At 33.8% G+C, this 12,839-nt stretch overlaps 1 protein-coding gene across 1 annotated transcript in view; it reads left to right on the top strand.

Moving 5' to 3' along the window:
• The first annotated feature begins 5,971 nt into the window (after positions 1-5,971).
• Positions 5,972-12,839, top strand: part of LOC143062931 (dual specificity mitogen-activated protein kinase kinase 7-like) — a 28,411-nt gene continuing 21,543 nt past the window's right edge. The window contains exon 1 of the mRNA XM_076234771.1: positions 5,972-6,184. Coding sequence (XP_076090886.1) covers positions 6,007-6,184 — 178 coding nt within the window. The 5' untranslated portion in view covers positions 5,972-6,006. The remainder of the gene's footprint in view (positions 6,185-12,839) is intronic.

Genomic DNA, 12,839 nt, shown 5'->3' with positions numbered 1-12,839 from the left:
CATTTTTCAAATATCATAACAGAAGAAGAAAAATATATACATTTTAGAAATGGAATTTTAAAATTTTTAATGATAAAATAAATTATGTAAAACGTAAAACAACATTACTTGAATTTGTTCGAAAATAATACAGAGTTGTAACAGGGAAAACTACATTTCAAATCATGTGCCAAGTCAAGACCCTCGTTCAATAGTGCTCTTTTATCTAATTATCTTACTATATCAATAAAAGAGTGACTCATTGTGAAATGATAACATAAAGGAGATCAGGAGGATGGATCTGTGCAATATAAAGATAACAATTAGTAGTTAACAACAGAGCTATATGAATGCAGAGGAAGGGCCACCACATAAGAGTGCATCAGGCATGCAAGACTAGAACGACCAGAACGACCAGAATACCAAAATATCGCTCTTGAGAACAGATAATAACAAAGATGAAAAGCATACAGATGAATAATCACAATAACGAAAAGTCTAATACTTTTGCAGTACCGGGGACAGAAGATGATAGTGATTGTCTTTTGTAATTTCTTTATAATGCTCGTTTATTTTCGAAGAATCTGGTAATTTGACAGATCTAGATGTCTTTCAGTTATTTGTATCAACGTGTTGTAGCCTGAAACGTAATTATAGACATGGCCTTGGTTTGTAAATGAATGATTCATTCATTACCTACCTACGTTGTCAGTTTATTTTTGATCTATGAGTTTGAATGTCTCACAGGCTCTGGTATCTTTCATTCCTCTGTTAGAACTACACCGAAGATAGGCGGAAGATACCAAATGGATATTCAAACCCTTTGTTCAAAGTTAAACTTACAACTCCAGTGAAAAAAAATACGAAAAACTGCATAGAAAAAACCAGCAGTCCACGTAACAAAACTTTGAAAGCTAAAGATCGAGAAACATGAATACCATCAAAATTGGGGTAAACCCATGGGATTGAGAAGGGTAAACCAGAGACATATAAATAAATTTAGTATACATGTCTCTGGGTAAACAGTTCATGCTTCACGTGACATCCGTCGTGTTGTTGAACAAAAGAACTTTAAATGCGGTTATGAGTCGTTTTTGGTAATGTCACAATCGTCAAAATGGAACTTGTGAAATGATGACTTCCAATTTTCCACCTGAAACCCTTGGTGCACTAGTTTCATTGTAAGCAGTAACTCTCTATCAAGGAAAACATAATGAAACCGCAAACCCTTGAATATCGTGTCAACTGGAAGATAAACACTCTGTATGCTGGAATATTACTACACAGGCATGAATAGTTCGAAAGTTTTTTTCGTTATCTTAGTCCCGAAAAAAGTAAAACCACTAAAATACTGAACTCCGAGGAAAATTCAAAAAGGATAGTCCCTAATCAAATAGCAAAATTTTAATATATTTGCTATGTAATAATACAATCCAGTTTCTATAATTTATTTTATTAACAAGCACATCGTGTGATGGTCAGACTACAGAAAGACAATATGTGTATAAGAACTTCAATTGATCTATTTAATTATGTTTATTTAAGAACGTGCAGACATGTGAGAGTTGCTGATCTGGCAATTGTAATTACTGTAACAGATGATACGATAATAAAGTGCGGTGAACTTTATAACAAAAATCAGAAGCCTAAAAACACCAAACGAATGGACAACAACTGTCAGTCCCCGACCCGGATACATTCCTATGTAGAATTGGTGGATCCAACCTGGTTTCAATGCTAGCTTAACCTCTCACTTGTATGACAGTCGCATCAAATTCCATTAGACGACACTTGTTAATTTTTAAATGTAAATCAAGCTATGAGACACGCTTAACTGTTTCTGTTGGATCTTTATTTTTATAGCGGAAATGGAAATTAAAGTATGAAGCCAGTTGCAATTCAATCTTTTTGAGAATCTTCTGTACAAAGATTACCTCATATAAAAAAGGAACAAATCCAAAAATTGAGAGGCACACTACATCTGTATAACTAATAGTTATCAAAGGTACCAGGATTATGAATATAATACCGGAAGCATAAGCTCAAAAACTCAAAAGGAGTTATTTGAACAAAGTTTGACATCGTCATTTTCTTTCATTAGGAAAGAAAATAAAATCCTGATAATGTGTACATCCGTATTTTTAGTACTAACGTCCTGTATTTATATAAAAAAAAGTTTCAGATTGGAACTAGAAGATAAGTGGGGACAAACCATGATTAGCCTCCATTTGACTTATTGACGTAAAAACGGACGGTGTAAAACGATATACCGAGCGATATTTCGTGTCAAGGCAAAACAAAAACGAAAACAAAACAAAAATTCTCTGAGTGAGAGGTTAACATAAATATAGACATCAGTAGTTTTCCATTTCATAAATAGATTAAGAAGACGAATCAAGGTTACAAAAAGAGCGAGACCGGGTAAGCATCTCCTGTTGTGCATGCATCACCAGCAGTAAAAATCCACAATCAAATTGTCGAGTTCAGTTTGTTTTTTCCATATAACTCTGTTGGGTCAGTTTTTGTCAAAGGACCATACCACTACAAATGTAATCTAAGATATGATTATGCACATATGCAACGTGTCTATTGAGACATGTAAACGCTTTGTGTTGGAGCAGACTAACAATTTATTTCTGTTGAATACATATTCAACTACACAATATTGTCCCACCATAACGGAGAATACACTGCGGAAATTTATATTCTCTGAAAATGCCGTTCGAATACAAAACTTTGCAAGGTACACATAGAGAGTAATACCTTACAAAAAAATTAGGTGACAGTAGCTAATAGCCTCATAAATCGATCAAGAGGAATAAAAAAAAGAGGAAATAGGATGAACTGAAGAAGGTCTGAAACAGGGAGAGTCGACATGATAAGCGCATAACTCTGATTGAGTAGTAAGGAGAACATCCGTGATAATGAAGTAAGTTTTGTGTAAATATTAACGAGCATAACTAATCAATTGAGGTATTACATGTCAAACGATGGAACATGGAGTAGATAACTGTTTAGATAGAGGATATTTACGTTTGGAAAGTTGAAATGCTCATGTTTGTCATGAACTCTGTTTCGAAGTCGTTCGTTTCTGGCGATGTTGAGGAAAGGGTCCAGATATAAGTCAAACCCACTAGTTTCGAGAGTATTTTTATTTCCCACTGCCTTTGGGATGACGTTTCATCTCTCAGAATTGTACTTGACCATGTACAAACCACAGTGCAAATCAAGATTGGTAAAAATGAACCCCGATTCGGTACTTCGAAACAGTTGATAAGGGTAACTTGAACAGGAACTCGTATTAACTACATATGTTTAACAGCAAAAAATGGTTTTTCACAAATTTTCATAAAATTAAACCACAATGCATCATGATCAAGCAAGTTTAATCGTGAAAATTAACATTCTGCCAATATGATTAACAAATTTCGACTGTCTATGTACACCATAGCGCGTCTGGCGTACTAAATTATAATCCTGGTATCTTTGATAACTCTTTACGATAACGATCTCTTCAAAATGTAACGCTAAACAATGTCATTTTGAAACACGATCAACGAAATAAACAAACACATTTAGTGCTAAGAACTATACGTAATCCCAAATTGGAATTTCAACACATGTTCTGAAGAAAAATTGGACAAAACCACACCAGGAAATAATCGGGATATTAAAATAAGTATTTAGATCAGTATAAAAAAACATGTGTATATAGAAACGAAAAACTACAGATCAAAAGCTTATTCCTATTGTGAAATAAATCAATGTAGAAGAAAAATGTAGGCATTTTGCATAGCAGGAGTTGATATTGATAATAGGCTGAAACTCGCCAAAAAATGCACTTGAAACAGAAAACAACAGAGTAACTGATACTTAGCAACTACATAATGCATGCGCTTACATGCTTCCCTACATAAATATTCCATAGGAATGGCTAAATTAAGATGGTATTAACTATTTACTGTCAAATAGCGTACAGTTTAGATTAACTTTTGTGTACATGAGTTACAATTTAAAATATCAGTTAATGGTAGGGTGAGAGTGGTGCATAATAAATGATGGTACATACGATCATTATTGGTATTTCAACTGTTAATTATCGAGCAATATCACCCGGAACAAACTATGGCTGCATGTTTTCATCTTATTTGTATCTAAATTTAAGGTAACTTTTTGTTCAATATGAATTGTTTCTAACAACCTCGAGTTCGTGGAAAATAAACGAAAAAAGACAAAAGACAAACAAGAATCTAAAGACACTAGCTTGAAAGACTAGAGACGAAGCAAAATGAACACCGTTTAAGATCCGTGGTGATATTTTGTGCTTTGGGAGGGTACACAGATCATCCTCCACACATGGCACTTGTCTAGTTGCTCGAGTCAATAACAATGTACCTTTGTTTTACTTTCATTGTTGACTTTTTTTTCTTTAAAGAACAGAACAAGCATTATTTATGCGTATTCCATCTCTAGCTAAGGGTTGAATTGTAGGTCACACGAATACGGATTCAATTAAGTCCGTCGATACTTCTTATCTCCCTTTGACGAAATTGAACCATATTGACTGCCAGTTATTCATTCACTGTTTCTCTTTTAGAACAAAAATAAAAGCATATTTAAATGTGTTATATGTCTCGTTGCTAGTGCTCCTTTTTATGCCATCCGTATTGTTGTCTTTAGTGGAAGTGTAAGCTATTTACTTTCTTGGTAAATAGCGATATTGATTTGTCTGTCTCGAATTTGTGAAAAAAATCACATTTATAAATCACATGAAACTTCCAATGCATATATAAAAAAAGTTAAACATTTTGAACAGTGGTATATACTATTGTTTATTGTTTATATTATTTATATACTTTACGTGAACTTATTTTTTTAAAGAAAATCCATTATATTATCCAAATCTTTATAAATGCACCGATATTGTATTATTGATTTCCCAGACACTAATTCGCCGATATTTCCCCGTACGCAGTGACCTTTACTATGAAACCTCTCGAATTACTTCGGCCACTACACAGCTCAAGTGCGAGGGAGAAACTGTGATGAAAGAATGTCAACACACGTAAATGTGAATAGAAATAACAGTTTAAAAAAATGATACAACAAATCATTTAGCAACTGTCAAAGGACTAGTTTAATTAACCGAATTGGGAACGCATGAATATATAAAAAAACCAAACGGCACGGCTCTTTCAATTCACTTATCTGTCACGCTTTTCGTGTGCTCTGTTTGATTTATTTATCAATGTCATGATCTGGCAAACTTCGACATTAATTATAAATGTGTAATAAATATAGAAAAAGGGTGCATGCACGGCTAAGTTTAGTCAAGGACGTATATTAGATTTGTTAGTTATACGTCCTTGGTTTAGTATATATAGATATAAGAAGATGTGGTATGAGTGCCAATGAGATAACTCTCCATCTAAGTCTCAATTTGTAGAAGTAAACCATTATAGGTTGAAGTACGGTCTTTTAAGGGCCCCAAAAATGACTAGTGTAAAACCATTCAAACAGGAATGCATGCATTAATCCAATAATCTCGATAATATTTAAATTTCAAGAAACTCGTTTCATATATAGCTAGTACTTTACATCTAGGCCCAATTAACAAAGGTAGCAGTCTTAGTTTAACCAATAAAGCAATATCTTTGAATTCTCTATTATGTCATTTATAAAACACGTTGGCTCCAAAAAAAAAGAGTCAAAACGTTCTATAAGGTCAACTTTGTATCATGTGACGAGTTTGAAACCACCTTGTTTGCCACAGTAAATGATACAACACTCGGACATTTAAGTGACATAATCATGTTAGTCATCTTTCAGTCTTCTCAATACAATTGGCCAGTAATCTTTATTTTGTTCTTGTTTCGTTTTTATTTCGTCTTTTCATTAAATTATTATGCACGAACTCGAGTGCACGAACAAGTTTGGACTTTTTGTCAGGACATAACTGTAAATATTTAAAGCGCACAAATGATTTCACAAGCACTTTACCGATTCCGATTTTATCATGTGATCAAAATGTCTTCGACTCTACAGCAAAAAATAAATGAGTTAGAACGAAGATTGAAGCTTGAAAACAAATCAAGGGATCATGATAGAACAAAACCTATGGTTATGGGAAATGATTTTCCAATTTCGAGACCACCAAAGGCAGAATCGGGACACCCTAGTCCTGCTAGAAGACCTAGACCTGGGCGTACGTTTTCAGTTTGTTAAACATAAACAATGGAATTTATTGCCCTATTAACACAATTTTGCCGACTTTATCCCTTCAAACAGTCTATTGTATTTATAACTATACACTTCTTTAGCTTCTATTCGATACATTAATCTTATATTCAGATTATAATGAAATGACAAACCTGGAATTCAGCATTATCAGATTAACATTTAGCTTTCATCCATGGCCAACTATTTGTTATCATTTGACTGTTTTGCAAATATCATTATAAACATGATAAAAATGTGAGAATTTGAAGCATAAATTCATGATTCCCATGTGTCGTAATTTCTTCTTCTCGCTATGTTTTGGTATAGTTATAAAGCCAGCAAATACGAATATCTCATAAAACTAGTAAATACACGGGGTAAATATACGGACGTCAACTATGTTGTCTGTTCTCTCTTGGTAGCGTGAATAAATAGTCAATAGTAAAAATGATACTTTTATTAAACAGCCGATATATTTCCATACAAGTATAATATTCCAACAATAATATATAATTTACATACGGGGCGAAGCAACTTAAATAATAGTCTTAATTGTGTTTTCGTACGGGTCAAACAGGATTATCTTAAATATTACAATGACGATATAAATAAAATGCAAGGCATACAGCTATCTGCGCTGCTTCTTACCTCTAAATTATAACTAAAATTGAGAATGGAAATGGGGAATGTGTCAAAGAGACAACAACCCGACCAAATAAAAAACAACAGCAGAGGGTCACCAACAGGTCTTCAATGTAGCGAGAAATTCCCGCACCCGGAGGCGTCCTTCAGCTGGCCCCTAAACAAATATATACTAGTCCAGTGATAATGAACGCCATACTAATTTCCAAATTGTACACAAGAAACTAAAATTAAAATAATACAAGACCAACAAAGGCCAGAGGCTCCCGACTTGGGACAGGCGCAAAAATGCGGTGGGGTCAAACATGTCTGTGAGATCTCAACCTCCCCCATACCTCCAACCAATGTAGCAAAGCAAACGCACAACAATACGCACACCAAAATTCAGCTCAAGAGAAATCCGAGTCTGATGTCAGAAGATGTAACCAAAGAAAATAAACAAAATGACAATAATACATAAATAACAACAGACTACTAGCAGTTAACTGACATGCCAGCTCCAGACTTCAATTAAACTGACTGAAAGATTATGATTTCATCATATGAACATCAGGCACAATCCGTCCCGTTAGGGGTTTAGTATCATACCATCATAACATATATGAGAAGAACATAACCCGTGTCATTCCAACAACTGTTTTTAAAGCAATTGCTTTTATGCCGTCGCGTATGGCCATCTTTGTGACCCAGATCAGAGACTCCGCCCAGATCAAGCCATAGTATTTTGTTAAACAGGCTCCTGGTCAGTCATTCTTTAACACCTATGTATGTTTTCTAATGCAATACATAGCTTGAAACTTTAGAAAAAAGTTAGTGGATTTAAGAAGTTTCAGAATATGTTCTTGTAGATGTATTTTTGTATTTAAAGGGTCAACCGTTTGACTATCAAATAACATAGAAGTCCGAGTGAAAAAAAGTACATTTTTATAAATGCGATTCCGTTTTCCGCCGTTCGTACGATGTTTCAACAAAATATGGATTCATTTCAGTTGTTGATTTAGTATTGAAAATTTAACTGAGTTATCTCCTAATAAGTACGTTTTTTTATGTTTAATTTGTGTTTCTTTAAGAGGTCAGGTGCTCTTGTTCATTCATAAAATTATCGTTCATTCATACATTTATCGTAAAATCAAAATCACTACACAGGTTAATGCGTAGTGTCAAATTATTACCTGTAATCTAAAAATAGACAAACTTTATTTGCGCAAATAATTTAGCGGAACGAAACCCTTGTTGAAAACACATAACAATAAGTTCGTTTTCCTTTTCTGTCAAAACTCCGTAATATTTATCGATCACCTTACTAATGAAATGGACCCGTCCAAACGTAGTAGATGCCAAGTCGGTCCAGATGAAGAGATATTTACAATTTGGAATTTTCTAGTTTATCAATACATAGATTGAAAAAAAGTACGTCTTTTTAAATATCATGATCAAAACTGGGTTTGCATAACAAATGTCAGATGAAACCATTATCCTCGTCTTTTCAGTGAACAAGTCTACTACGTTTGTTGACACTCGACGGTCCACCGTGTTAGCAATTTTATTTCACATGTTTTCAAAATATTGAAGATCATTTTTCGCAATGTTTCCTGAAAATTGATAGATATCAAAGCAACGTAGAGCTGTTTGTTCTTGTTCGTATAATAAAATTGAGAATGGAAATGGGGAATTTGTCAAAGAGACAACAACCCGACTAAAGAAAAACATACAACAGCAGAATTAAGGTCACCAACAGGTCTTCAATGCAGCGAAAAATTCCCGCACCCAGAGGCGTCCTTCAGCTGGCCCCTATACAATATATATACTAGTTCAGTGATAACGATTTAATGTCATGTTTGTCTGTGATGACCCCCCCTTTTCGGGATTGCATGAGTATTGTAGTTATCTCGTACCCACATGCACTTGTTTCTATCCATAGGAAGGTCGACTATCCATATAAAACTATTTATATGGATAATCGACCTTCCTATGGATAGAAACAAGTGCCTGTGCTCGTACCGCATCAGAAGGACACATATCAACTGAGCAATAATGTTTGGAACTTAGTTTTAAAAATGATGACAAAGTAACATTATGAAAATATTTTTATTAAGCTGAAATATACATTTATTCTTTACATGTTTATGTCTTGTAAGATATTTTATTTCTTTCCCGTTTTTTAGCTCACCTGGCCCAAAGGGCCAAGTGAGCTTTTCTCAGCACTTGGCGTCCGGCGTCCGTAGTCTGTCGTCCGTCGTCGTCTGGCGTCGTTAACTTTTACAAAAATCTTCTCCTCTGAAACTACTGGGCCAAATTTAACCAAACTTGGCCACAATCATCATTGGGGTATCTAGTTTAAAAAATGTGTCTGGTGACCCGGTCAACCAACCAAGATGGCCGCCATGGCTAAAAATAGAACATAGGGGTAAAATGCAGTTTTTGGCTTATAACTCAAAAACCAAAGCATTTAGAGCAAATCTGACATGGGGTAAAATTGTTCATCAGGTCAAGATCTATCTGCCCTGAAATTTTCAGATGAATCGGACAACCCGTTGTTGGGTTGCTGCCCCTGAATTGGTAATTTTAAGGAAATTTTACTGTTTTTGGTTATTATCTTGAATATTATTATAGATAGAGATAAACTGTAAACAGCAATAATGTTCAGCAAAGTAAGATTTACAAATAAGTCAACCTGACCCAAATGGTCAGTTGACCCCTTTAGGAGTTATTGCCCTTTATAGTCAATTTTTAACCATTTTTCGTAAATCTTAGTTATCTTTTAGAAAAATCTTCTCCTCTGAAACTACTGGGCCAAATTAAACCAAACTTGGCCACAATCATCATTGGGGTATCTAGTTTAAAAAATGTGTCCGGTGACCCGGCCAACTAACCAAGATGGCCACCACGGCTAAAAATAGAACATAGGGGTAAAATGCAGTTTTTGGCTTATAACTCAAAAACTAAAGCATTTAGAGCAAATCTGACATGGGGGTAAAATTGTTTATAGGGTCAAGATCTATCTGCCCTGAAATTTTCAGATGAATCGGACAACCTGTTGTTGGGTTGCTGCCCCTGAATTGGTAATTTTGAGGAAATTTTTGCTGTTTTTGGTTATTATCTTGAATATTATTATCGATAGAGATAAACAGTAAACAGCAATAATGTTCAGCAAAGTTATATTTACAAATAAGTCAACATGACTGAAATGGTCAGTTGACCCCTTAAGGAGTTATTGCCCTTTATAGTCAATTTTTAACCATTTTTCATAAATCTAAGTAATCTTTTACAAAAATCTTCTCCTCTGAAACTAATGGGCCAAATTAATCCAAAGTTGGCCACAATTATCTTTGGGGTATCTAGTTAAAAAAATGTGTGGCGTGACCCAGTCAACCAACCAAGATGGCTGCCACGGCTAAAAATAGAACATAGGGGTAAAATGCAGTTTTTGGCTTATAACTCAAAAACCAAAACTTTTAGAGGAAATCTGACATGGAGTAAAAATGTTTATCAGGTCAAGATCTATCTGCCCTGAAATTTTCAGATGAATCGGTCAACCTGTTGTTGGGTTGCTGCCCCTGAATTGGTAATTTTGAGGAAATTTTTGCCGTTTTTGGTTATTATCTTGAATATTATTATAGATAGAGATAAACTGTAAACAGCAATAATGTTCATCAAAGTAAGATTTACAAATAAGTCAACATGACCGAAATGGTCAGTTGACCCCTTTAGGAGTTATTGCCCTTTATAGTCAATTTTTAACCATTTTTCGTAAATCTTAGTTATCTTTTACAAAAATCTTCTCCTCTGAAACTACTGGGCCAAATTAATTCAAACTTGGCAACAATCATCTTTGAGGTACCTTGTTTGAAAAATATGTCCGATGACCTGGCCATCCAACCAAGATGGCCACCACGGCTTAAAATAGAACAGGGGTAAAATGTAGTTTTTTGCTTATAACTCTGAAACCAAAATCATTTAGAGGAAATCTGACAAGGAGTTAAATTGTTAATCAAGTCAATATATATCTGCCCTGAAATATTCAAATCAATTGGACAACCAGTTGTTGGGTTGCTGCCCTCCAATTGGTAATTTTTAAAGAAATTTTGCTGTTTTTGGTTATTATCTTGAATACTATTATAGATAGCGATAAACTGTAAACAGCGATAATGTTCATCAAAGTAAGATCTACAAATAAGTCCACATGACCTAAGTGGTCAATTGACCCCTTAAGGAGTTATTGCCCTTTATAGTCAATTTTTAACAATTTTCATTAATTTGGTAAATTTATGTCAATTTTTACCAAATATTTTTCTCTGTTACTAATGGGCAAAGTTCATTATAGATATAATTGTAAGAAGCAAGAATGTTCAGTAAAGTAAGAACTTCAAACACATCACCATCACCAAAATACAATTTTGTCATGAATCCATTTGTGTCCTTTGTTTAATATGCACATAGACCAAGGTGAGCGACACAGGCTCTTTAGAGCCTCTAGTTAACATTTGCGTCTGGAAAGTTCAAATGTTTTAACTTAATCATTTGTGTTAATGGTTAAATATAAATTAATAATGAAAATTGTTAAAATTAAATCAATAAAGGAAATTTTTGCCAAGGAAGTTACAAACACTACCAGGAGATAATCCATGATGATTTCTTTTTGAGTTATATGTTTCAGCACATGTATATTTGACCCCAACTTTAGCCTGGTAAACGTGTTGTCTCCTTGTGAAATATAAAACATATTAAAAATGACTTTCTGCTAAAGTCTTTTATTTATATAAAGTTAAAACCTTCTTACTTGTAACTAGACAACACTCATGTCAGGTTTAATTCTTGTATATATGTGGATGAAAAATAAAAGTCCCCAAACATTAACATGGCAGCAATTGCTTTTACAGCCTTTAAGGCTTTGATTAGAATAAATGTGTTTAGTTCCGATGCAAAGACCTTATCAGTGACTCAATATTAACGCCAAAATATGCAATCTTTAATGACATGACAACAGTATCATAATTATATCCCTTCTTAATAAGTCTATTCAAAGGTTTTGTAAGTTTCTGAGGTGAATACTGACACCTTTGTGCTTTATAAAGAATATTACCATAAAAAATTGGATGTGAAATACCTGAACGTATTAGAAGTCTGCATGTTGAGCTATATTTACGAATGATGTCTTTATACCGATGATAAAATTTAGTAAATATTTTGACTAGTTTGTGATATCGAAAACCCTGGTGTAATAATTTTTCAGTAATACATAAATTTCTCTCGTTGAAATCTAAAACATTGTTACATACACGAGCGAATCGTACAAGTTGAGATATATAAACACCATAAGATGGTGACAAGGGAACGTCACCATCTAAAAACAGATAATTAACGATAGGAAATGAAAAATCATCCCTTTTATCATAAATTTTAGTATTCAGCTTTCCATTAGTGATATAGATATCAAGATCGAGAAAAGGGCAGTGGTCATTGTTAGTATTAGCTTTATTTAAAGTAAGTTCAACAGGATAAATTTCATTAATATACATACTGAAGTCGTCATTATTGAGAGCCAAAATATCATCCAAATATCTAAAAGTATTATTAAATTTGTTTATCAGATGTTGTTTCGATGGGTCTTTGCTTATTTTTGTCATAAATTGTAACTCATAACAATACAAAAACAGGTCCGCAATAAGTGGTGCACAGTTAGTCCCCATTGGAATTCCGATAATCTGACGATATACGGAATTTCCAAAGCGAACAAAAATGTTATCTAGTAAAAATTCAAGGGCATATATAGTATCAAAGCATGTCCAATTAACATAGTTTTTTTGTTTATTGCTACTAAAAAATGACTTAAAAGAGTTTGAACATATATATTCACATTCTGATTTTTTGAATGCCCATTTAATTAGGTGTGTGAATTTTTTCTTAATGAGAATGTGAGGCAATGTGGTATACAGGGTAGAAAAATCAAAACTTTGAACAGATTCAAAATCACCAATATAAGCATGCAATTTATCAAG

Source organism: Mytilus galloprovincialis, chromosome 2 (genome assembly GCF_965363235.1).
Source record: "Mytilus galloprovincialis chromosome 2, xbMytGall1.hap1.1, whole genome shotgun sequence".
NCBI lineage: Eukaryota > Metazoa > Mollusca > Bivalvia > Mytilida > Mytilidae > Mytilus > Mytilus galloprovincialis.
This window is presented reverse-complemented; position numbering and strand designations above follow the sequence as displayed.